At 48.1% G+C, this 25,749-nt stretch overlaps 2 protein-coding genes across 2 annotated transcripts in view; both read right to left on the reverse strand.

The window, feature by feature from the left end:
* Positions 1-20,496, reverse strand: part of LOC131582749 (hydrocephalus-inducing protein-like) — a 56,239-nt gene extending 35,743 nt beyond the window's left edge. Inside the window, exons 1-15 of the mRNA XM_058846217.1 lie at positions 20,390-20,496; positions 17,756-17,855; positions 16,317-16,419; positions 16,128-16,198; positions 14,221-14,355; positions 12,473-12,672; positions 11,276-11,400; positions 9,768-9,972; positions 7,938-8,130; positions 7,249-7,348; positions 5,866-5,984; positions 4,472-4,695; positions 2,498-2,565; positions 1,173-1,405; positions 254-363 (exon numbers count right to left, since the gene is read on the reverse strand). Coding sequence (XP_058702200.1) covers positions 254-363; positions 1,173-1,405; positions 2,498-2,565; positions 4,472-4,695; positions 5,866-5,984; positions 7,249-7,348; positions 7,938-8,130; positions 9,768-9,972; positions 11,276-11,400; positions 12,473-12,672; positions 14,221-14,355; positions 16,128-16,198; positions 16,317-16,419; positions 17,756-17,855; positions 20,390-20,496 — 2,093 coding nt within the window. The remainder of the gene's footprint in view (positions 1-253; positions 364-1,172; positions 1,406-2,497; positions 2,566-4,471; positions 4,696-5,865; positions 5,985-7,248; positions 7,349-7,937; positions 8,131-9,767; positions 9,973-11,275; positions 11,401-12,472; positions 12,673-14,220; positions 14,356-16,127; positions 16,199-16,316; positions 16,420-17,755; positions 17,856-20,389) is intronic.
* A 356-nt stretch (positions 20,497-20,852) lies between these two features.
* Positions 20,853-25,749, reverse strand: LOC131582562 (hypoxanthine-guanine phosphoribosyltransferase-like). The gene is made up of 8 exons (XM_058845877.1): positions 25,723-25,749; positions 25,238-25,344; positions 24,615-24,798; positions 24,213-24,275; positions 23,613-23,716; positions 22,577-22,623; positions 21,828-21,904; positions 20,853-20,900 (listed from the first exon to the last, which is right to left on the reverse strand). Exons 1-8 carry the CDS (start codon positions 25,747-25,749, stop codon positions 20,853-20,855), a joined length of 657 nt encoding a protein of 218 aa, XP_058701860.1.

The following is a 25,749-nucleotide window of genomic DNA, read 5'->3' on the forward strand; positions in this document are numbered from 1 at the left end:
TGTGTTCCAGCTCAAGCACCAAAAACCAGGCCAATAAATGATATCATTCCTGGTGCCTCTAGAAAAAGGCCCAGGACTGTGCTGGGCTGTGAGCAGGGCTGCTTTTCACCACAGGCTGCTTTCCAAGCACTGCTGTTCTCATGTCCAGCTGGTCACAACATGAGAACATGAAACAACACTTCTCCTTGGGAGCTGCAGCCAGCAAACCCTGTGCAAGGCAGTGTGCTGGGAGAGGCCAGGGAAGTGCAGGTACCTGGCTGTGATGATCAGTGATGCCACTTCCTTGCCAACACCCTCCAGGCCCACCAGGTCCACCAGCATTTTCCGGTAGTATTCCATCACCGTGTTGGAGCACAGGGTCACCTGGTGGAAGAGAAGAGCACTAAATTCTTCCTTATAAAAGCTCATTACCCACATGTGCTATTCTCCAGTTCTTCTTTCATGGTAAGGAAAGGGAGGATTTTTTAATTTCATTATTCTGCTGATCCATGTGTAGAGCACAGTCTCTGAGAGTAACAAAAGCCTTCTGGCAATCCCAGGTTTGTTAAACACACCTTGCTATTAGGGCATAGGTCAGCTAAATGAAAACATTAGGCTAAAGCTCTACACACCACTGTACTCAAATTAAGGGGCCAATTTTTCATCTGACTACAATGACACAAATGCAGATGAAATCTGCTGACTTGGACAGAATGAGTTCAGCTTTACAGTAGGAAGCTGAGGGCAAATGTGGCCCAGCAGGTGCTGGGCAGTTCATGGCTGCAGAGCTTTTTGTCTCTACTGGAGATCCCTGCAATGAACACAAATCATTCTGCTTCCCAGGAGAGGAGACATGAGACCAAGAAGAAAAGCAAACTGCTTTCTACAATGACACTTCTCATTCTGTCCTCATCCTTCCTCTGCCCACTTGCAGTCAAAGAAACTGCTCTCAAAAACACAAGAATGGCTCCAGTACTTTACCATATAGTATGTGATCTCAGCGTATGATTTTGGGAACAAAACAGTGCTGCTTCAGGAACATCCTGAGTAACCCAGCTAACAGAGGCCTCAGGCCAGTGCAGATCTCTCACTCACATGATCCTCAAAGCTGGCAGCAGAGCTAAAGCCCTCCCACACTCCAGTGAAGCTTTAGCCCTGGTGCTGAAGCGTGTGTGGCTGGACTCTTCCCATACCTCAATATCCTGGTGTCCCTGGGGGAGGATGGTCCCTTGGCTGGGATTCATTGTAAACTCCCTTGGCTCCACATAGAAATGAATTCCCTTCCTCCAGGATGGGTCACTGTCCTTGCATATCTGATCCAAGCTACTGACAGCAGGCTGCGTGCCATCGTCCGACATGCGGAGCTTGAATGTCACGGCCACCGGGGAGGTGTTAGTGAGGCGACAGGTCATGGTGTGGGGAAAGCCTGGGAAAAGGACACAAATATCCATTTAGGCACCAATTGTGTCATGACTCCTGGTGTGAATACCCTGGTAGGATGAAAGGGTGATTGGAGTTTAGCTCTTTACTATCTGAACTACAGCTCACCGAGAAGCTACATGAGGAATTAATCGTCACTCAGTTCCCTCTGACACTGATTCCAAACTTCAAACTTGAAAATGCCCACTCTTAGCCCTGCTGAGCACTGGTAGTGTCTCTCTTTCTGATGGGGAAGAGCTCCTTCACCTGCCCCAAACCAGCACCAGTTATTTCTCCCTGATGACTGTGCACCCAGACCGAGCATTTACTCTGAAAATTCAAGCTGTAAAATTCCCTGTTAAGTCTGCCAACGCTCCCTCTGTTTGCAAGGTGTATAAACAGTGAGTTGTCATTGAGAAGAAGCTACAGCAAAAGAAAGTGAGGATGGAATCAGGAGCTAGAACGTGATGCAAAGCACCCTAATGCAGTTTCTCTCTGCAGCATCCTTAAGGCATCTCTTGGTTTGGCCCAAACAGACTGAGCAGGTGACAGCTCAGAGCACATTCAGCTGGAGGCAAACCTGAGCCTTGCTTTGAGAGCAGTGATTAGGAACCATGTCCCACCTCACCAACAAAGGGGGCCATCACACCCATGCTGCTCACTGTGATTGCTGCCTGCAAGGGTTTACCCCACTTTAGCTCTGAGATTTGCTTTCCATGCTGGAAAGGCAGAGATACAGCCACACATGGTGGGGATGTCCTGCAGAGCCCGGACACCAGCCACCACTGCTCTGCAGTGCACATCTGGCTTGGCTGGCCAGCTCTGTGGGGAGGAGACTTCTCCCAGGCCTGCTCACCAAGAGTCATTTGAACACAGATGGGGGAAAAAACAACTTTAGGCACAGCCCAGAGCTTCTATTCCTTGGTTCTGTTTGATCTCACAATGGCAAAATGCTACCTGAGGCACCAGCAGCCCTGGAGTTCACAGCCTGAAGAGGCTGCTGTGGCAGAACACGAGTGATGGATGTTTTTATGTTCAAGTGGTTCATTTTGGAATGCACAGGTCCCTCACGCTGTGCCCAAGCCCAGGGAACACTCACCAAAGGAGATGTCACCGAAGTGGAGCTCATGGAGGTCGAAGTGTAAAGCAGGTCCAGTGACACAGCCCCTGCGATGACGAGCACAGAGCAGGAGGAAATGCCTCGGTTAAAGGGACTCACAAAGCCTGTGGCAGCCGTGGCTCGGGGACATAAAGCCTGGTGCCAGGGGCACCGTGGGTTTCCAATCAACACAGCACCATGTGCTCAGCACAGTGTCCGTGTGGGCAGGAGGCAGCTGAAGCCAAGTGGCCGTCAGCCAACAGCCACTGGTGGGGATTTGTGCACAGGGCAGGCAGGAAAAGCCCCCAGGTGCTGGTGGTGCCATGAAGGACCCTGAACACACACCCAGACATGGCTCCATTGCCTCAGTTTCCCCATCTGTAATGTGATGGACATAAAAGTCCCCACAAACTTCTGTAACCAGCCTTTCCAGCCACGGGCTCCCTGCTTTGCTGCTTCTTAGCTCCAACTGGTGTTCCCATGGAGGAGCTTTCTCAGGAGATTTTGACCCACACAATCATTACAGACAGAGTTTAGAGACATGAAGCCAGGGGAGCCCCAAGCATCCTCTGAAAAGAGCAGCAACAGTTCTGCACAGTGGACAGATGAATCCTAGAGGAAAGGACCAGCTTGTCACCAGTGCAGCAGCCGGCACAGCCAAGGGCAATGGCTTAAACAACCAAACATGGGTGTCCTGAATCTACCACACCACCTCACCTGTCCTTGAACCCAGCAGACAGGCTCCAAAAGTCACCAACATCCACTGAAATCAGCACTTGAAGCTGCACAACACTCACGGGTTTATTTTGTGCATGACACCAATCAATGCCCACTCTGCTTTTTGGTTAAAAATCAAGGACCAGTGAACTGTGCCTTCTCTTGTGTTCCCAGGACTGCCACTGGCTCTGCTCTACACATCTCTACAAGAGACACCTGCCCTTGCCCAAGGAGAAAGCTGCTTATGCAATAATAGCCCAGGACCAGTTTGGGGGGAGACAGAGGAGAATCAATTGATGGTGAAAGGTTCCCTCTTGACTTCCAAAATAAAAGAGCAGCACTTTTCCTCCAAAAACAAAGCCAGCATAATTGTTTCTCCACTATGGGCTGACCTGCTCACCACTTTCCTCTTGCTAAGTCATAATTTTCTTATTCTTTTTTGATCCATCTCCCTTATCTCACTTGTATAATCAAGTGCAGGTTGCATTCATTTCTTTACTGCCTTGATCCAGTGCCTCCCAACAGCAGCAGCCTAGCTCCAAAGCTCCAGAGCAGCCAGCATCAGCTTTCCTGCTTGCACGACGTTATCCTACCAGCACATGGCTCAGGCTAGCAGGGACAAGCCCTCACGCTGCTGTGGAACTGAGGACTGAGCTCTGCCTCCCCCATTATCACCCCTTCTCCCTTTGCTGGGCCAGGATTATCTCTTGCAATGGCACCAGCCCATGGGATGATGCCCATGTCCTTGGCACATTCCTGCTGCACAGTTCCCTGTCTCCCAGCCCTTTCCTGGCTGTGGAAAGGAGGGACTGGAGCACTCTCTGCACAGGACTTGGGAGCACAGCTTGTCCCCCACAGCATGGCCATGACAGGTGAGGTGAGGCTGCTGCTGCCCATTTGGGATGGATTATGAGCAGAAGTTTTTAAAAACACTGCTGCTGGTGCAGAATCACCCAGGCTGCCCCATCTCCAAAGCCCTGGGAGCTTTGCTGGGTGTTCAGCTGGGACAGCCCAGAGCAGCTACTGCCCAAAGCTGCTCCATCCCACTGCCTGCCATGGCCCAAGGCAGAGGGAGATCCCTGCAGGGAGGAGTCATTCCAGCCCCCGGGCACCCTACACTGGGGCAGTGCCAGGATCAGAGCAGAGATTAAGACCTCGGGAAACTCCTCTTTCCTCTGCTCGACCCCAAAATGAGGGAGGTGGGGGATGTGCCAGAGACAGCTACAGATGTGCCCAGCAAGCTCCCAGAGTCCTTACCAGACTGTCAGGGTCACAGGCGTAGGAGATGCAGCCACACGGAACTGGAATTGTTCCTCAAAGCTCCCCAGGACGGTGGCATTGAAGGAGATGTGAATCGTCCGGATCCCACCTGCTGCAATGACGCCCTCCTCGGGTGCAAACTTGAAGCAGCAGCCCACGTTTGTGGCTGAAGGGATATAGGTGAAGGGAGCATCTATAGCTCCTCGGTTCATCAGTTTCACCTGCAGCAGCAAGAAAGCAAAATGGAAATTCATGTGGAATCTTCCCTTCTTGTCAGTTATTTTCTAATGATGCAATTCCCAGCCAGAAAAGTCAGAAGATGCTTTGTGCTGCTGAAAGGCAGAAGTCAAAAAATACAACAGGACAAATTCTGCCTTTGGGTTTTCATGCAAAGCAGCAGTAACTGCACATAACCAGAGTCACCCTGGGCTTATCCCATGGACACAGAGCAGTCCAGCTCTGGCCAGCATCACCAAGCTCATTCAGAGCTGGCCCTGAGAGCAACGTGGGGCAGCTGCATAGTCAATCAGCAGAGAGCTGCCACTGCCCCACTTAGCACAGCTCCAACAGGACCATCTACTCATTCACCTTTTCCCAAATCATGAGAACAACACATTGATAACGAGGCATCACCATCAAATATAGAGACAGCACCATCTTTTGGTAAAAAAACCCAGTGTGTTTTTCTTTTCCACAGCCAAGCTTTTGAAAGAGTCTGGCATGATGCAGTGCCTTATTTTCTCCCTCTTTCAGTTGCTCTCTATTTTTTTTGCAAACTTGACACTATTTTGAGGGGGAGGCAAATAGGTAGAAAGATCCTTAGCTTTATTCCCAGGAACACTTTTCTTTTTCTAGAGTCAGAGATGCACCAAGGCTGGAGTGTGGTGAGGGAGGGGTCAGCAAAGGAAAGAATCCCAAGCCCTTTGCAAGGGCCAGCAGTGAGCCAGGAGGCTGGATGGCTTTCCTGTGACTCCCAGGAATAAGCAGGAGACACTCAACTGAGAATTGTTTGCAGGGTACTGAAGCTCAACACAGCCAGTTTGTTCCAGCTGCTTCTGAACAGTCCAATGTAAAGGTGCCTTTGTGTCTGGTGCTGCCACAAAAGCCTCTGAACGTGCAGCTTTTTGACCCAGTCTGGGTTTCATATGCCAAGGGGTTGTTTTTCAGGAAGCTTCTGAGCTGATCCCCAAGGAAAGCTGCCAAAAATTGGCATTGCCAAGGGACTGGGGCTTCATGAACAGCAGACACACCTTTCTGACCCCACCAGATCTGACCAGCACGTCCAATATTCCCTGCCCACAACTGCCCATGTTGTCAGGAATTCCACAGGTCCACCAGGCTTGCTGCTGCCTCAGGAGCCATCAGGATCCATCCCAACCCCTGCTGCTCACCTCATAGACGTGGGAGGTGTTGACAGAAATGTTCCCAAGTTTCAGCATTCGACGGCTGAATTCAACCACGGGTCCTTGGCCTTCCCCTCTGAGGTGCAGGGGCAGCCTGCTCCCACGGCCTGGGGACAGATGCTCATTTCAGTACAATAATTCCCACTGTTACACTCTATTTTCCAGCCTGCCTGAATGCTAGCCCCTGACTCTGAGCTGGATAAAACCAGCTCCTGATACTGCAAGAGAAGATATGGACCCTTCTCTTCCCTCAGGAGATATCCCTTGGGGCTGACTTCCAATTTCTAACCCATTCCTTGGGCTGGTTTCCAATTTTAGCCACCAGTTTGCTGAGTTTAAAACATCTCTGGTGTCCTGTAGTGACAGCCCAAGGAGTAATGGGTATCAATGGAAAGAAGGGAAATTTAGGTGAGCTATTAGGAAGAAATTTTTTACTGTGAGGGTGGTGAGACACTGGAGCAGGCTCCCCAGGGGAGTTGTGGAGGTTCCAGCCCTGAAAGTGTTCAAAGCCAGGCTGCTTGGGGCTTGGAGCTACCTGCTCTAGTGGGAGGTGTCCCTGCCCAGGGCAGGGGTCTTGGGACTGGACGATCTTTAAGGTCCATTCCATCCCTAACATACCATGATTCTATGGTTTCCTTCCCATGCACCTAGAGGAGCTTTCAAATCCATTCAGTGAAGGCACAAAGCTCATCAGGAGTTTGGCAATTGTACCTGGCAAATTGCTGGGCAGCAATTGCCAAACTACCTGGCCCAGTAGCACAAGACTTTGTTGCCAAAATCCTCAACTTCTGACACTCAGCACTGTGTTCTATCTGCACAGACTGAGAGCTGCAAGGTGCCAATTCCCACACAGGGAGAGAAGCAGGTGCTGGCCAAGGGTGGTCCCTCTACAAAGACCCTGGGCTCAGTGGGGCTCAGCCACCTCTGGTCTGGTGGTGTGTGGGCAGTGGGAGGTGATCCAGGCTCAGGGAGCACATTTCTAACTCAGCTCCTGCTGCCTGATGATGGAGCCATGCAAATGGACCCATCCTGGAGGTCAGTGCTCTAGAGGGGCTTGGTGCTTGTTCTCTAGAGCTGTTCTGCTCTGCAGCTCTTTGACTCTGATTTCCCTTTGAGGAAATGCTGGCAAAGCCGTGCCATGAAAACTTCTCCCTGCACTGCCTGGGTTGTTCTGGGATCAGTAACCCAGACCCAGGATTCTGACCCTGGCCTTGCACAGGAGACTCCCTGGAAGCTGCAGGGGCAGTGGGATGTGCCAGCACTGCCCTGCTGCCCAGGGACTCTTCCCAGCAGTTCCAGGGGAGCCCAGAGGGCTCAGGCTTGCACCATGGCTTCAGTGGGGGTGAGAGAAGCAGGGGAAAGGAGCTGTACCTGAGATGTTGCAGTAGGCCACACTTCGATACTCTCGGGCCTTTAGGGGTTTAAAGGTCACCTTGATTTGGACTGAACTGTTTGGCTCGATCTCTCCCTCCTGAAACAGAAAGAGACAGCAAAACATTTCTCTTCAAACTTCCCATTTCTCCTTTACAACCACAGTCCTGCAAGCCTTTATTTAGAGCATCAATGATGAGTGAACAACACAAGGAGCCCAAGGAAACGCTCCAAACCCAGCTCAATACACCACTGGAAGCTCTTCATGTTCAGCTGATCAGCTCCCACTCTCCACAACATTCCCACTGCTCTGGCACAAGCTGTTGGTCACATCATGCTGCTGTCAGCTGCAGGATGTAACTGCCTCTGTGCACTGGTGCACTTGACAAGAAGAGAACATGATCCCCTTCCTTGGAAATAAAAATATTAGTTTAACCTGTCTGGAAAGAAAGCAGGGGTTGGGATTATTCTAGGGTTTACTCCAAGATGAGAAGGGATTTTGCACTGTGCAGACACCAGGCATTCATCACCTCTCACAATGCCAATCCTCAGAATCAGGGCTCTGGTTGATGGGAGAACGTGGGGGTTTGCTTGCATAAACAGAAGAGGAGGAGGAAGGGGAAAAGGAAGAGTTAGAGTGTTAGAGTTAGAGGAAGAGGAAGAAGGTGAGGCTCTCAGCTATCACTTACCATTGGCTCAAGGGAAAAAGCATCACTGGAGAATAGCATGGGGTCTTCTTTCAGCTTCATCATCTTCTCCCGGACGCTGCTCTTCAGGATGGCGCGGCGATCTTCACAGGAACCCTTCTTCTTCGCTCCTCTTCTCTCTTCCGTCGTGTTGTCCACGCAGGCCTCTCTCGGTGATCGCAGCAGGTAACACTGCCTGCAGCCACAGGGACAGACAGAGCCAGCAGAGGGCTCAATAAGCCCGATATTTGCAGAGAGAAGTGGAAGTGCAGGAGAGCAAAGCACTTGGGGAGGAGCAGCAGCAGCTCCCCAGCAAGGGCTGACCCCAAGCCATGGAGTCCCAGGTGGATCAGAGCATAACTTGTTCACTGGTACAACAGGTAGTTTTACTGCACACTTGCAAACACAGGAGAGCTTTGGAAAGTCAGCATCCCTTAAGAGAACCTCCGGCCTCAAAGCCTCTGCCAAAACTGAGGGAGAATCCAGCAGCCACCTCAGCTGGCTTTTCCTACCACTGAGATGCTCAGGGGAGGCAGATAAAGATCATGGAGCAGGACTTCCCTGGGAAGGGGAGATGAAGCTGGGTCACAGCTCTGTGGTACCAGCATCACTCTTTGTTTCTTCTGTTTGGGACCTGCCCTGTTCCCTGCTCTGCCTTCCTCAAGAGCATCCCAGAGCACTTCCAAAGGAAATGGATGAATTCGGGCACTGCATCCCTTCAATGGTATTCAAGGTTTTATATGCATGAAAACAGAGGCCCTGAGAAGGGAAGGGACTTTGTTGTGCAGGAGGGAGACAGCAAACTCCTGGAGAGACCTTTTCATGATCCAGAGCTTTTTGGATCTCATCCCAGTGCATGGTAGTAGAATCCTGTAGTATGATCCATCCTGACCCCCAGCACCTGCCCAGGTGCCCTGACAGAATAGTTATGAGGCCCTGGATCCAGAGGGTCAGGCAGATGACACTAAAGAAAAAATTCTGTCTGGAGAGTCTCCCAGTTGCACTTTGTCAGACAGATGAAGAAAAGAAGAGTAGTGGTAGTGGGCAACTCCCTTCTAAGGGGAACTGAGGGCCTGTAGATCGACTGGATCCATTCCACAGGGAAGTCTGCTGCCTCCCTGGGGCCCAGGATATCACCAGGAGATTCCTTAATAACTGAATTAATTCATCTGTCCACCACTGTCTGGGGTCCAGTGACTGTGAAATACCAGAGTTCTCAATATTCAGTGAAACAAGGAGGGGCATCAACAAAACTTCCACTCTGGACTTCTGGAGGGCAGACTTGGGCCTGTTCAAGAGACTGATATGGGGAGTACCTTGGGATAGAGCCCTTAAAAACAAACGTGTCCAGGAAGGATGGACATATTCCAAGAAAGAATTCTTGAAGGCACAGGAACAGACTGTCTCTGTGTGCTGAAAGATGAGCTGGCAGGGAAGACAACCAGCCTGGATGGGAAAGGAGCTTTTGAACAAACTAAGGGAAAAAAAGAGGGTGCATCACCTTTGGAAAGAGGGGCTGGCAACTCAGGAAATGTTTAAGGATGTTGCCAGGTCATGTAGGAAGAAGATTAGAGAAGCAAAAGCCCAATTAGAAGTTGAGGAAAGCTAGTCATTGCCATCAACCTTTCCTTCCCAAAATGCCATCCCTGGTTGGGGTATAAATGGAACTGGAATGTCAAGTGCTGGGCTCCTGAAGCCCAGGGACACACACCCTGATGCCAGGGATGGTTCACTTGGCCTGAGCCATTCAAAAGCACCAACACCCTCCTGAGGCCCTACGTTAGTTTTAGTCTTGGGCCATGTATCTCACTGAAATGCATCTTGCAAACCAACCTCCTCTTCTCTTCATTCTCATCTTCCTCACTAGGAAAAGTCTTCCACTGGAACTGGGCTCTGATGTTACTCCTGTTCTCGATGAACATGGTTGTGTGGCTTGACGTGGTGATGAAAGTCTTCTTCAGCTCCACGGAATACGTCCTCAACCCGATGCTGACATCTACAGCTTCTCCCTGAAGGTTTGTGTGGATCATTTCTTCACCTGGAACAAAGCAAAGGGGAGCCTTTGCTCAGCTCAGTTGCTGATGAAAGCCCAAGGAACAGAGCAAACCACAGGTCACAGAAGAAAGGGTCACAGCTTTTAGCTGTATTTGCAGTTCTATGGGTCAGCACATTTATAACATCCTGACAGCTCTGTGTGTGCAGCGTGAGGGTGTCCTGGGCACCTCCTAAAACAGCTGATTTTGGAGTGTGTTTGTGGAGATGGGGCCCCAAGGTACAGTGAGGTTTGTCAGGTATGCTCAGGTGACCCACTCAGATCACCAGGATTTCTGCATCCAAGTCCTTCAGGTGATGCTGAGGAGCCCTGTTCAGTCCTGGCTTGCCTGGGGTTTCCCCTGGGCATCCCATGAGATTCCTGTCTCTCCTGATCCCTTGGATCCCTTGTTGCTGACAAGCAAATACACCTGGGGACATGTGAGCAGAAAAAGGAGGCCCAGAGGAACAAGTGAGGTGAAGCCCAGAGCAGGAGGGGACCCAGGTGAGGAAACACAACCAGCCTGGCTCTGCAATATGACAAACCACTACAAAATGAACACCATGAAAATCATCATCATCATCATCTCCCTGTCCAAACACACAGCCACATCAGTCTTGAAATATTTGATATTGTTCTGATCTTAAAAACCAAGCTGGAGCATTTCAAATTGAATAAAAAATGGACCAAGGAAAGATCAGTAAGTACAGAGCAGCTTCTACATGAAGACTGAATGGGATTCCTCAGTCTAGAAATCAAATGGGAGATAGATGTGAGAGGTTTGCAACAGCATGAATGGCCTGGGAAATGGGGACAAGGAAAAATTGTCTTTATTTGTCACCAAAAAGTACTTGAGGATTTGAAAATGTTATTAGACAGAAACTATATATATGTGTAGAGGGCAACACAGTAAAAGGGTCTGTGAGAAGCCAGTGGAGCAGCAGCCTATGGGACAGAGGTGTGCAAGAAATACACTGCATTGGAGAGAGTCTGATGGAGACCTCACACCTCACACACAGCACTGGCCAGAATAAAACAAAACTTCAGCCAGGCATAGCCACAAGGCAGTGGAGAATCAGGGCTCCTCCTTCCTCCACTCAGCAACTCTCAGCAAAACAGGAGCCCAAAAATCTTAGTCCTGTTAGAGGGGATCCACTTTATCAGCCCCCTAAACACCAACTGGTTCTCAGTTTTCTTTGGGGTAAAGCTGGAACAGGGGAGGCACATCTAGAGGGAATTGAGGGGGCTGGGACAACAGGGAGTGGTGGTGGAGAAGTGTCCTGTGCCCCGTGCAGTGCCCAGCACTCACCTGTGTTGTAGCTCACTACCATGGACCCAAAATGGGCACCAGTGGTCAGTGGGTGAAATCCCACTGTCACCTGCACGCTGTCACCAGCACCCAGAGCTCCCATGGCCGGAACCACGGAGAAAGGACTGCAACACAAAGAGAGAGATCAGGACTCAGGGGACATCTGGGGATGATATTCCTTCTGCAGTGCAGGTCACTTCACCTCCCTTGGGCAAGCAGGGAGCAAAGAAACCACAGGCAACAGAAAAGAGACAAAACAGGATCAGAAACAGCTGCTGACCCACTTCTGAGGAGATACAGACCTCAGGAGATCCTGTGGGATAAAATGACCCCACCTCCCCCATACTCTGCATCCAGCTCTCTGCAATGAGACCCAAGGATCCCACTGCCAGCAATCCCATCAGAGAATGGTTTGTGAAACCACGGAGAGGATTAAGAGCTGTCTGCATGCACAACTTGACACTGACTGCCTCAGCACTTTCTCTTGTCCTGCTGCCTATCAACCTCATCTCAAGAGATGCAAATGTTAGGGCACTACCTGTCCTGTGAGATTACAGCCTAGGAATCAGACAGGGAGAAGGAACTTTTCCTTGAAGACCAAGAAATAATTACTGTTGAATTTGCAGCGTGGCTCTTTGGTTTGTTTTTCCTTGAAAATATCCCGATTTAGCCTATAAAGGGCACATTTTATCAGCATTTCAATGAAAACTGCTCTAAGAAAAGCAGCAATCAAAACTCTGCAAGAGTGTAAATGCAGATTAGAGCAATACAGAGACATGGAAACAAGACCCAAAGGGAGGATGCCATTTACAATCTGAAGGATCCAACCCCAGCTAAATGAAGCACCATTAGCAGGGCATCTCATGAGAGGAGCACTGGGCAGCCACGTGCCTGTGGCCTCCCAGAGAATGGGGCTATTTGGCTGACAGTGGGAACCATTTCAGAAGCTGCTTGTGCTCAGGAGGGTGCAAGCCAGCTCCTCACATGTTCCAGCACCCTCCAGGAAATGTGGCACAGAGAAAGCTCAAAGGCTGCATCCTGCTAAGAGCACTGAAAGCAAGAGCAGATGCCATCCATCCTGCTCACTTCCAGCCAGAGCTGCAGTGCAGCCCTGATGCTCAGCTTCCTTTTGTTGCTCTTTCCCAAGCCTATTATCACCCAAAGGTGTTTTGCACAAGGACAGAGGAGCTGCCTCACCTCTGGGTGCTGATGTAGTAATGAGCCTCCAGGCTGCCAGTGTTTCGAAGCAGCAGAGTCCTCTTGGTGCTGCTCTTGACTGGACACTCCGAGAAGTTCAGCTGGTCTGGGATGTTCAGGATAGCTCGGGCAGCAATGGCCCGGATTGGCACAACTATCCTTTCTGTTTTAGTCATGCAGACAAGCTCATGGGAATAATCCTGCAGGAAAAGAAACCAGCTCAGCATAGGGCATTTAGTGCCATTCCCATGGCAGAAGAAAACAATGTCCTAGAACCCTTCAAGGGCATCTATTCTATTCTATTCTATTCTATTCTATTCTATTCTATTCTATTCTATTCTATTCTATTCTATTCTATTCTATTCTATTCTATTCTATTCTATTCTATTCTATTCTATTCTATTCTATTCTATTCTATTCTATTCTATTCTATTCTATTCTAATTCTATTCTAATTCTATTCTATTCCACCCCAAAATGAACACTAAGTTCTACCAATATTATTATTATTAAAGGCACCAGTGCACTTTGCAAAACCTATCTCAGTGGCATTAAGCTCTCATGTCATTAGGGTCATAGAGAGAACTGCCCTAATCTAAAGTTTAATGATGTTAAATAATTTCCAAGTCCCTTCTAAGGAACATGGAGCTAGGGAACAACACAGGCCATTCCTCTTTAGATTCCTGTATTCCTGCTGTTTGAGAATAGGACAAAGTGTTAAACTGACTCGAAGCAGCAAAAGGAAAGGAAGGTGAGAAAACAGCTGCACCCAAAAAGATCCTGCACCTCTGGTCTAGTGTAGAAACATCAGTTGGCTCACAACTCCCCTCTAACTTTGCCTCTCCAAGCAAGTCAGGAGAAGAACAGTGTTAAGAGGTAGCAGGATGCTGTTGGATGTTGTTTGTTTCCCTTCCTCCCTTCCATTCCATGTGCTAAACCCTTCTGCATGAACAAATCTCCAGATCCCAGCACTGAGATCAGAGCTCCAGGGCCTCGGCACTGCTGCTCAAATCTCCACACCAAAGCACGTTTGGCACGGAATGGGTGCCAGCTGACAGAGCAGCCACAGTGACAGGCATGAAGACAGAGCCACAGCAGTGTCACTGCCACAGGCTCTGGGCTCACAGCTCTGCCTGCAGGTTGTACCTGCCCTACACCAGCTCTTTCAGCAGGTGTCCAAGTCCCCTGCAGCTCACCAAGCTCCTGCTAAGGGCACCTAGAGCTCAGTGTGCCTGTGCCAGGCTGGGCTCACGGGCACAGCACAGCCTCTGCCCTGGCCTTGCAGCTGTACCTTGGTCACTTGTGCTGTGGGACAGCCCAGCTGCAAGGCTGGACAACAGAGGGGGCAGAAATCACCACTTTGCTCCAGCCCAGGGTGAGGCAGGGAAGCTGTTGCCAGTCAGGAAGGAGGAAAGCTCTCTGAGCTCTTCATTCCTCCAGTGTTTTCCATAATAATGAAACCCTTCCATTGTACCTAGAGATGGCCAAACATCTCTCAACACCCCCCTGTCATTTTCATCCTGTTCCCTGTGCATCTTCCCTTGGGAATGCTCAGGAATGTGCAGGGAGGGAAGCAGGGCCTGTCAGGCCTGGCTGCAGCCCCTGGCAGCACGTGCCAAGCTGAGCCTGGCTGCAGGCTGCCTGCCCCCAGCCTGGAGCCAAGCTCACAGCATGGAATGGGCTGTCCCAGAGTGCAGGGAAAACAGTGGCTTTGGAGATAATTGTGTGTTTTGGCTCCTCCAGTCTCACCTTGCTCTCGTTGGGGGTGAACTGAATGCGCACACGGGCAGTCGCACCTCGCGGCACAGCACGGTACGCCTCGTTGGGGCACACCAGCCTGAAACAAGGTGAGCTCTGCATGGAGACCTGCACCAGCTGAACACACTGCAGGGAAGACATGAAACAATGATTTTGCCACTTGTGGAAACAGGTGGAGAGGAGACCTGTCCGTGCCCTGGTGACATCCTTCCTTGATCCCTTTTCCAGAGCACTTTCAGCTGTGGAGGTACAGGCACATCATTCACAAGGGAGAACTTGAATCCCTTCTGTCTGGCTCATTTTGGCCAGGGGCAGTAGGGCAGTGCCCGGTGGGAAGGAAGGGCCCAGCAGGTCAGCACCAGCAGGATGGAGACAGAGCACCTGCACCAAGTCATCTGCATATTCAACAAGGCCAAAAACCTGCTGGCTTCTGCCTGCACACAGCCATGCAGTGGTGTTCCAGACAGGTGATGTGCTACCTGAAAGCAAAGCAGCACATTATCCTGGGGGAAGGAAGAAATTCCCTTCTAGCAGATCAGGTGTGGCTAGGGCAGGTCTGGGGGTACAGTCAGGCAAACAGACCAGCAAGAGAGGAGACCAAGCACTGTGGCCTCACGGGGAATAAAAGCAAACCTGAAAAGGCAAAGAAGGAACACAGCAAGACAATCCCTAAAACATGGAGATGGCAAAAGAGAATTTAAATGAGCAACTAAAGCAGCAAGGAAGAATCCTAAAACCATGACAGCAATCACTTTGCCAAAAGTGATGGAAATACAGACAGGCTGTGCCTATTGACTGTGGGCTTCAAAGGCATTTTCTGCCTGGACAAACATGACCAGTGTTGACTCCCATTCCAGCATTAAAGCAATCTTGGCTCCCCAGGGGCTCTTGCTGCCTGTGCAGGTGAGCTGGGCTGCTGGGCATTCCTGCCCTCAGCCAGCAGGCCAGGTTCTGCCCTCTGGGATACACAGACACAGCAAACATGCATTTTCTAGCACATAGATATCAACCCCCGAGCACCAAAATGCTCTCAAAAAGTCTAAACCAGATGATTTTCACTCCCTCCTGGCTCTTCCCACCAGTCCACTCTTGGCACAAGCCTCATTTGAGGAAATGTTTCCCTGACTGAAATTCAAATGGTTTCAATTTTCCTCTTTACAGTGGAACACAACTGCTGACATCTTTCAACTTTTCCCCTCTCAACTCTCTTGGGAAACTGCAAAATAATCACAATTGCCTCAAGTGAAGGTGAAATCCTCCAGGAGCACATGGCTTTGGATGTGCTGTGGTTCTCCAAAGGGAAAGCAGAGCACCACGTTGCTTTTGGAAAACCTGAGCAGAGATGGATGAAGCTTAGCAGGAGCCTGAAGTGGCACCTAAAGGCCTCCCACTGCTTCTGCTGCATCAGTCTGACTCCAGGGCTGTTTCACAACACATTTCCTGCAGTACCAATGTCATTAGTGATAAGTGATTCCAGCAGAAAGTGGAGAAGACTCAGCCCATGAGCTTTGACTGTGAGCTGCACAAAGGGAGTCAAACAGGCTGAGAGAGGCAGAAATTCCTACCAGGAACCAAGATTAACCAAGGAGACACAGGATGTGGTATAGACCCAAGGCAAAGCATGAAGGCAGGTTAGAACTGTACAGCCCTCAACATTCCTATCAATCCAGAGCTTTCAAGAGAAAGCAAATCCTTTGGGATAGATACCATCAATGCATAGCCAAACTCAGGGGAGAATTCCCAGCACAGCAAGATTTCCACCATCCTGCACAACAAAGGTGCTGAGACATTTTCTTCTGGATGTGCTGCAGCAGGTAACTTGCTTTGCTGTACACCATGGGAATTACACCACTCCCCTCTTCCAGCACGGCGTTAAAGCTCCAGGCCCCAGCACTTACCTTGCTCTCATTTGTGAGAGACAGTTCCATTTCAGAGACTTCATGAGCCACGAAGTTCTGAAACACCAGCTCTGGTGGGGAAACACGAAACAAGCTCTGTTTCGGGAGAACTGGCAACAACTGGAGAGACAAGAGAGAGCAGGGAGAGGTTCAGCTGCTGGGAGGAATGTTCATGAAGGAGACTCTTACTCTGATCCCCAGTGAAGGACAGACTCTGGGTGAGCACGTCTGCCCAGGCCACACTGGGGAAACAGTAGCTCAGCCACCTCTGCTCTGAGCTGCTCAAGAGCTCCTGGGCCACACAGAGCAGGGTATAAAAGGAGCCATATAAAAGGGTATCAAGGGTATAAAAAAAGCCATATAAAAGGGTATAAAGGGTATAAAAAAAGCCATTTTGGTGAAGGGTGTGTGTGTGCTCAGCTCTCAGGGAGGGAGACATGCATCCAGCTCAGCTGAATTGTCACTAATGAATAGTTTTCTTTTGCTTCAACAACTTTGTCCCCTTTAATTGTATTTAAAATTAAGTGTGTTCCTAACAGAGGTAAAGACAAAAATAAAATAACACAGAAATTAGGAAAAAGACAAATGAGGTGAGTGCTGAATGAGGATAAGGGTCAGTTCTTTTCTCAGTAACTTGGGTAAGAGTAGAGTTAGCATCTCCTTTTTCCATGAGCTTTAAATGGGTGCTTTCTTGTAGTCTATTATTGCTATCTTATTTGATACCATTCTAGAGGCATGTCTGAAATGACACAACAGCAGCAAATGCTTCTGGAGCAGAGACATTGCTTTGAGAAAACTCTCCCCTGTTGTCTGCCTTCTCCAGCCACACTGCTGTCACTCCAGACACACCAGCAGCTCTCCTGTGGGACTACACTGCTGAAGGGAGTGGCTGCAGCTCACTGTCCCTTAGTTGTGCCCTTCTCTGAGCTGTTCCTGACCTCCCTCTCCAGGGCAATCCTTCACCACTTTGTTACTGTCTCTTGCTGCCCATTTCCTGCTCAACACCCGCCTCGGCCACCTACCACATCTGGATTGTGCAATATACCCAGCCAGTCCTGCAGGAAAAGCAGCTTTAAACACACCTCTAAGTAGGCACTGATCCAGAGAAAGCACATCCATTCCCCCCTGACCAGGGCAAGTCCCCTGTGCACCTGGCAGCCTGCAGAATCTCTCAGGCTCCCAACACATTGTTCCAACCCAAAGCATTAATGCAATTACTTTTGTTAAATCTGCAGTAATTCCTGCAGGTCCTTGGCCTTCAAAGGCCAGCACTGCCACTGTGGAGGGAATCCTATGACCCCAAGCATTTGATGGTGACCACAGCAAAGCAAGAGGTGGCTATTTCAGCAGGAGAATGGCAAATGGCAAATTTGTGCCTTTGTGTCCCCAACCTTCCCCCCATTGTTTCAGCAATGGCAGCTCCACTCCAGCAAACCCCAGCAGTTTCAGCAGAAGTTATTTGTGTTGCCTTGGTGCAGATCAGGACTCCAAGTCCACCACTACCAGCAGTTTGCAATGACAACAGCACCTGGACACTGAGGTATTTTGCTGGAGGCGAGCCTGTCACAAGCACACACCCTCTTCAAACTTTGCATCAGACAGAAAGGAAAAGAGCAGGAAAAGGCTACCTTCTGACCAGTCTCACTCGTGGGTAGAAATGGGCCAATTCTGGGCAGACTACTCTCCCCAGCACTGGCCTCATTCTTGTTGAGCTTCTCTCTCGGGAATCTAGAGGGAAGCAGCTGAAAGGCAAAAAAAAAACCCAGCAAAAGCATCAGAGATGTGCTTGTTCAGAAAGGCTTTTCTTGAACAAGTGGCACTGGTGACTAATTGGTGATCACATCATCTAGGACAGTCCTGGAAGCTCTCTAAGTTACTTGTTGAAATACTTAGCATCAATAAATTAATAATAGAGCAGAATACACATACTCCAACCACATGGCTGTGTCCCTCAGCTTCCCCAAGATTTGATGGGACACGTTTGGGGATTTCTGCTCTTTGGGCATTTGTTTCCTCTTTAGTTTCACTGGATTGAGGCAGTGATCTTTTCAGAGAGTGGGGAGGAGCTGTCAGAACTCCCTAATTCCATCCCTGCACAACACTCAAAGCTCACAGCGAGGAGATAGCGCTGCTGGGTGAGTCCAGGAGATGCAAGAAAGCAAAGTGGTACCAAGAGTGAGGTGCACAGGAAAGTGTCCAAGTTTTAGTTCTCTCTGTTAATCAGCATTTGCTTCCCCTGTCTGGGCTCCCACAGCCCTCCACAGAAGAAAACAGAGGGATCTCCTTGACGGAGCCTCAGCAGCAGGGCATCTTCAGTCAAGTGAGCTGCAGACAGCCAAGGGACCTTTGTGGCCCTGACTCCAGTGCTGTGTGCAGGGCTGGATCTGTGCCCCACGCAGGAGATGAGAGAGAACAGCTGCTCTGGAACCTCTGCTGCTGGCACCAGCCGTGTCTCTCCAGGCTTTGGGCAGAGCTGGAGCTGCCCAGGTGCTCAAGGACAGGTTTGTGAGAGCAGCACAGGGGAGTGCCCAGCCTGACAGAAGGAATTGCTGTGACAAAGGGCAGGGAGAGAAGCGCCTGCTCAGGGCTCCAGCTGGACATTGGTTTCACCTGGCCCCGGTGGCACAGCCAGGGAAGACACTGGAGTGTCCCTGGAGCAACACACGGTGTTCCCAAGTGCACCAGGACAGCCCCCAGCAACAGGAGCACGGCACAGAGAGCTGGGGAGGGCTCTGCAGCCTCACAGTGCTGCTGGACAACAGCAGGGGCAGGGAGAGGAGGGACACCAGGGCCATTTCCAGCCTTAACACAGCCCCAGAGGCTACTTACACTGAAAGACTTCAGTCTTGCCCTGAGCAAAAGCTCAGGAGGTGTCGTCGTCTTTTCTGGGAATCCAGAAGGCATCTTGAAAGGAGGAAGTCGCAGAAGATCAACAATGCCTCAAGAAAACTGCAAGGAGCAAGAATGGAACTCTGAAAATCCAGAATCCAATTCACAGCAGACTCAAGAGATATACTGGTGCTAAAAAATTTATAGTATTTAAAAGTAGCCAAGTGCTTGTTTGGTGTGAGTAGCCAGGATTGTTAGGCCTCTAGTTGAACTACATGGCTATGTTGTGCAATTCAAAAATGAATCACACTGAAACCTGGAGCTAAAATACTGAATAACATTAATAATAGTTAGAACAGACTGTAAAAGCTGTAGCTTTAATATTATTAGATTCAATATGCTACTACTACTACTATTATTATTATTATTATTATTATTATTATTATTATTATTATTATTATTTTAAATATTAATATTATTTAAAAATAGCTAGAATAGACCTCTTTTTTTTAGGCTAAACACCCCTTGCTCTCTCAGCTGCTCCTCACAGGACGTGTGAGAGACTGGAATGTTATGGCTAATGGCTTAAATCTTGTTCTAAAGGATTTTTTGCCCTGTGCCCACCAAAGCCCACCCTTCCCTGAAAATGCCTGCTGACTGGAACTTTGGACTGTGAGTTAAGCCACCTAAGGGAACGTGAGAGAAAATAAAGGTGGCACTATTGTCCTATCATCTCAGGTCTGGGCAGAAGTAATCAACACTGAGGGAGAGAAATGGATCCACACCAAAGCCAAAGGCAGCAGCTGTCCTGAGAATCAGCTCTGTCTGGCTTCAGGGTGGGGAAGTCACAGGCACAGACTCATCTGCTGAGGCCAGGTTTGCACACAAACCTCCCATCAACAGAGGGGCAAGGAGGAAATTTTGTGGCTGTGCCACATCCCCAATGTAAGAGGCAGTGGACACCCATCCTCCCTCCCACAAACTGGCTCAGCTCTAAAACCTCCCCCCACAAGAAGGCCACATCCAGGGGACATTGCCATGAGGAGCAGCTGAGGGGGTGTCACAACCCAGCCAAGACCTGCAGCGAGCCCCCAGAGCCGTGCCTGAGGCCTTGGACCAGATGAGTGCAGGGGATGCAAAGGAACACAACAGATCTGAAAACCCACAACCCAATTCATGGCAGAGCTGTGACAAAACCCAAAAGTACAACTTTAGTCAATCTCTAACTTCAAACAAAATTCGGGACTCCCTGTGAGACCAAAGCACCGCGAATTGGGGACTCCCTGGCAGAAAGCAAAGCACCGCGAACTCGGGACTCGCAGTGAGAGCAAAGCAGCAGGAATTGCCCCGCACAGCCCCATTCCCTGTGAACAATTCCCCTGGCGAATGGCCCAGTGGAGCCGTGTGCCCGTGGCCAGGCTGCGCACACCCACCGAGGATCGCGGTCTCCACGCAACTGAAGCTGGAACAGCAGCGCCGCGGGCGCTGCGGCCGCGGTTCCCAGGTAACCCCGAGCCCTGCCCGTGCCCCTGGCTTCCATCTCGGCCTCCGCTCGGGGCCTGTTCCGCCCTCCGAGCTCCCTCGGGCCCCGCCGGGAGCCGAAGGAATCCGCTGCGGGGCCCGGAACGAGCCGGGCACGTTTCTCGCTATGGCCACAGCCCCGCACCCAGCTCCTGCTGCTGCTGCTGCTGCTTCCAGCAGGAAAAATCCCAGCGTCTCCAGAGCTCGTGTTCAGCGCGCAGCACACGGGCAATGAGCGAGCTGCAGCTCCTGCCACTAACGGGGAGCTGCTCCTGCTGCTCCGGGACACGCAAGTAGCAAAAGGAATTTCCCGATGGGATGCTTTATATCACCTAATCAGCAGCCAGAAATCAGTGCTCCAGAAGACTGAGATTATCACATCCTGTATTTCTCTTCGGCGTTGTCTTTCAAAATACAGATGTGCTAAAAGAAAAAAAAAAAAAAGAAAAAAAAAAAAGTAGAATGTTTATCAATCTCTATCTTGGAATGAAGTGTAAGATTGATTTTCAGCTGTATTCCCAGCACTGTACTAAAAACACACTAGAACCGTAATAGTTGGAAGTTTCCTACTTGCAGTAAACTCCAGCTCTTAGTATTCTTTGCAAGTTTATTTGTAATATATAGGTTTATATATTCTAAAGAACTTAGGTTTGTTAAATTACTGCATGCTCCTTAATGCTGCTGAGCAATAGCACAGACTGTTTGTGTCTTCAGCAGGACTGCTTTGTCTTAGGAAAAAGGCTTTGAAGTAAAAAACTTTCTGAGTTAAACAGAATTAAGGAAGTACTTTTGAAAACAAAGGAGGTAAAAATGATCAACCCTATCAGTTTATGATGTTTCCAAGGCTACTACTCTGTGCAGCCTGAAGAAGCTGTAATGGAATAAGGGAAGACTTCTTACAGACATGTAAGATATAAGACATGTTATCCCTAAGTGTATGGAAAACCTTCACCCAGAGTCCCTGCAGGGCTGCTTTAAAGACCTGGTGGCTGAAGAGCAACACAGGGTTGAACTAAGTCAGCCAAATATCCAATTAAAGTCAAATTACAAGTTATTTTCAGATGGGGTCACAGATTGTGTGCTGCTCACCATCCTGGGGGTTCAGAATGTTCTGCAGCACGGCTGAGCCATGAGACTTGTGGAGTAGAATTATAAAAAGGTGAAGCACAAACATTTCTCATGCACCTACACTGCATTACCAACTCGGCACCTTAAAAATGGTTTTGCTCCTTTATTGGAAGTTTCTAGCTGGAGTTGAAGGTTTTTTAATTGTTGAGAAGCTCTGAGTAGAAGCAAATCTTCTTGCTGGGTACCTGATACTTGGCAGTGGAGGAATGTGCATGTACTTACATTTAGATCTCTGAAGTATTCATTGTAGTCAAGAGCATATCCAACCACAGATTGATCTGGGATTTCAAAGCCTGTATCTGTAAGAAAATACAGATCTTTTTATACTTCAGTGGTGGAAGTAGCTTTTAAATGCAGAGCTTGTATTCAACACATACTTGAGCTAAGGGTAATAGGCATCATCTCTTTCAGGGTGCTTCCTTAAGAATCTGAGCTATAAATTGATGAGAGAGGTTAGAATCTAAACCATTCCCATCAGTCAGTAATATAATTAAGGTGTTAAGAGAGTTATGTTTATTAACAAAATAATTGTTTAAAACCTGGTTATGAGTTAGTCCTGGGAGAAGAGACAAGGAATGAGATTTTACTTGAGTGAAAGTAGATGAACTGTGATTCAGTAGGACTTTTCAGTTTGGAAACAAGGCAAGTTTAATAATGCAGAGTCAAAACAAATGCCCTCCAGGGCCAAAGCAAAGCAACACACAGTTAAGGTTTGATTCATTTCTGCTATCTAAATAGTTAAATTTATATATCAAATAGCTAAACCTGCACTGAGCCCAGCCAGGGGAAAAACAGAAGGTGGTCATGAGGCCTCAGGATGCCACAACTGGACATTAGTTCACAAGTTTTTATGTAGTTTCTCCCCATTTCTCTTGGCCTGCATGAAACTTCTGTGCAGTTGTCAGATGTGCTGCCTGAAGGGAAATTGTAAGACTGTGTTTTGGAAAATACTAGAAAAACATGGTACTTACAGTCTGGTCTGTAACCTGGACTCTGACATGTCCTTTTGACAAGCACGCTGTAAGGCAGAGCAGAGCAGGTTGGTTTTTAAAATATGTCTAAGCTGCAGACTTCCCTTCTGCCACACCTCCCCAGAAGCTTCTAAAATCATGCAATTAAATCAAGACAGTGAGATTATTTCACAGAAAGAAGTGGTGTTCAGCCTTGTCGTGGAGGGAGAAGCAAAGGCTCTGATCTAGGTTCATTCTTTATGTCCAAGTGGCTCTGGTTTGTATTCAGTTCCCTCCAATCCTGTGTCTCAGGTCATTGCCCTTCCACGTAGCAATGCCTCAGGACACTGGAATAGCACAGAGGGGGAAGCATGTCCAAGTGGCTGGGAATGATTTTAGTGGGGAGGGAGGGAGAAAAGGACATTTCTTCTGCAAAATCTTATCTATTCTTGGTTTGCCTGTGCACTTCAGAAGAAACTGAGAACCTCCTGCACAGTCCCTAGAAGGCCTGTCTGAATAACTGGTGCATAAAGCAACTGTTTTTATAAAGCATTGTGATTACTTGACAGACTCAGGGATAGTCCACAAAATTTCCTTTTAGAGACCTACTAAAAGCAGATCTAGAATGCTGCTTGAAGTCATCTTCCAAGTGCTGACAGACTCTCAGATTCTGGAAATTTCTAGAGTTGAGGATAGTAAGGGATATTCTGAGTGTTGTCATTCCAGCATTGAGGCAACTGAGGCAACGTTAGAAAACTTATGGAAAGACATCAATTTCCTTCAGACATAAAGTAAGAAACAGGGAATCCATCAGACTTTATGGACTACACAAAAAGAGCCATAAAACCTTTCTTTATTAATTTGAGCAGTGAGGATGGTAGTGCACAGGTAAATTTCCCAGTTCAAGAAACACTTCATTTTCCAGCAGCTGGGTAAGGATTGCTTCCTGCATTTGCTTTCTTCCCCCAAACTTCAAGCCAAAGAAGCACTTGTCAGCATACAATGACTATTCACCCAAATTATTTGAATGTGTTAGTTAGCAGCTGTATCCTTGTACCTTACAACTTTTACCATCCTTGGTTTCTTGTCTTTTATTTTTGAAAGCAGTGCTTTCATTGTTCTACCAGTCTCAATAATGTCCTGAAAGTGATAAAAAAAATACTTAAATGGCAATTTTCAGCAAACCATACAGCCAAGAAAAGCACACTAAAACCCTCAGATACAAGGAAATTGCCTTGATTTTCAAAGGAGATTGTCACTTGAACTACTGACTGACTTTGGTGCTTACTGAAGAGTCTTTTTGTAAGTATTTATGAAAGCTTAAAATATGGTGATAAAGGCACCTGTGTCAGGTCTGTATCTTGCTCTGTGTACAGCACTGTATTCTAGAGGCACTGAATGAATCAGTTGAGTGTGGTTCATTTCTGGGGGTTCTGGAATAAAATGGGGAATAGACCTTTGGCAGCACTCATTGCTGATCACTCCAAGTTTCCACTGAGATCAGTGGGAATTATTCACTGTTTCAAAGCCCAGCATTTTAAATCAGTGTTAAGAGGCTGGAAGTATGCAGTATCAAAATCTTTAATAAAGATGGATTTCCTGGAAAATACACAGGAACAGTTGTTTTCCTTTAAAAGCTGAAGATGCCAATTCATACCTTCCCACTTAGTGTAGACAGCTCCTCTCCAATAAAACTGATTTTTTCTGCAGGTGACTCATTCTAGAAGGAGAAAGAAGAGATGGAAGTCACATAAAGCATGCCCCAAAGTGTTGTCCTGTATTTGTTTGAGAGGTGAGCTGCTCTTGCTTCTTGCAAGAGGAAGGAGTTTGAGATCTGCCCCTGGCTCTGTCATGTTGAGTGTTCTGCTATGTTTATTCCAGTGAATATATAATATCCACCCTTTGGGGCAGATCAGTAAATCAGTTCCTTTTTAGTATGTAATTTGAACAGAATGTACACATAAACTCAATTTTTGTGGGGTTCTCACACAAACTACCAGTATTTAGAATGCCAGTCTATGGAGAGAGTCAATTTTCCAAAGAAAAGAAAGTTACTCACACAGTAGCTTTTTATTCTGACAAAATCCACGGTAACGGGCACAGATTTATCACCATTTTGATTCAGTGCTTTTATCTGGTCCAGCAAATCAGCAAAGAATTTATAGCCTCCTTTAAGGACACAGAGTGCAACAATGGGATGACTTCCCATGTCTTGCATGATATCTCGAGCCAAACGCTCTGTCCTGGGAGAAAGAAGGAAAAAAAAGGCAATTCTGGAAAGTGTTCTGTGTATCAGAGCTGTTTGTGCATCTATTAAGCAATGTTCAAGTAAAAACTCTGATCTTGCTGTTAGGTTTTTATAACTAGCAAATTGTGAGCACAGCAAGTCGTAGGAAAATAAATTACATATTTGCACAGCATAAGCAGATTTAACCCATAAACACAAATATTGCAGGATAGCTGGGCTTGAAGACAGTTGATGGAACATGGAAGCTTGACTGGGCTTGCAGAGGAATCCTCTCCATGAACCCCCTCTTATTCCAGACTTTAGGACAGAAGTGTTTGGGCTGCAGAGTTTCCCCGTTTCTCATGGGCTGCACAGGGCAGGACCTCAGGCTTTTTTCATTTGGAGGGACAAAAATTGGCATCACTATCCCTATTCTTTTCTGTTTACCCTCATACCTGTCCAGGATGAGTCCATGAGGAATGAAGACTCTTTCTAAATCCTCTTCATAATGCTTAGGAATGCAAAACAGATTTTTGTTGTAGCTGCTTTCCTCATCTCTTATCTGCAAGGAAAAGGGAAATACATCTAAAACTAGCAACAAAGTCATTCAAGAAAAAGCTTCCAGTCTGTGACAGTGTGAGGAAAAAATTCCTCCCCTCCAATAATGTGTCAAAATAAAAATATTTCTGAGAGTTTTTGATCTTTCTGCTAGAACAATTCACAATCTGATAACTGGAGCTGGTGGCTGAGTTGTGAATGGAGTTGTGAATGCATAACAAGTACTTTTCCCCAGTCATTATGAAATCAATTCTTGGCTATCATCAACTCATTAAAAAAGCCACCCAAAATAATAACAACCTTCCCTCTTGTTCCATTTGCCCTTCTGCAGAGCTCAGTAGCTTGCTCGTGTGGTAGACAAGCGAAAATTCAAATGTAAGGCAAGGAGATTGGGATTCCAGGTCAGCAT

Source organism: Poecile atricapillus, chromosome 10, assembly GCF_030490865.1.
Source record: "Poecile atricapillus isolate bPoeAtr1 chromosome 10, bPoeAtr1.hap1, whole genome shotgun sequence".
NCBI lineage: Eukaryota > Metazoa > Chordata > Aves > Passeriformes > Paridae > Poecile > Poecile atricapillus.

Bases quoted from the DNA above. Each gene is read 5' to 3' on its own strand.
- LOC131582562 (XM_058845877.1), bottom strand. From the start codon at position 25,749: ATGCTGACCTGGAATCCCAATCTCCTT. The intron at 24,799-25,237 runs GTATGAGGGTAA...TCTTTCTCCCAG, and splicing joins CATGGACTCATCCTGGACAG to GACAGAGCGTTTGGCTCGAG. The intron at 21,905-22,576 runs GTAAGTACCATG...ATTTTCTTACAG, and splicing joins TCCAGGTTACAGACCAGACT to ATACAGGCTTTGAAATCCCA.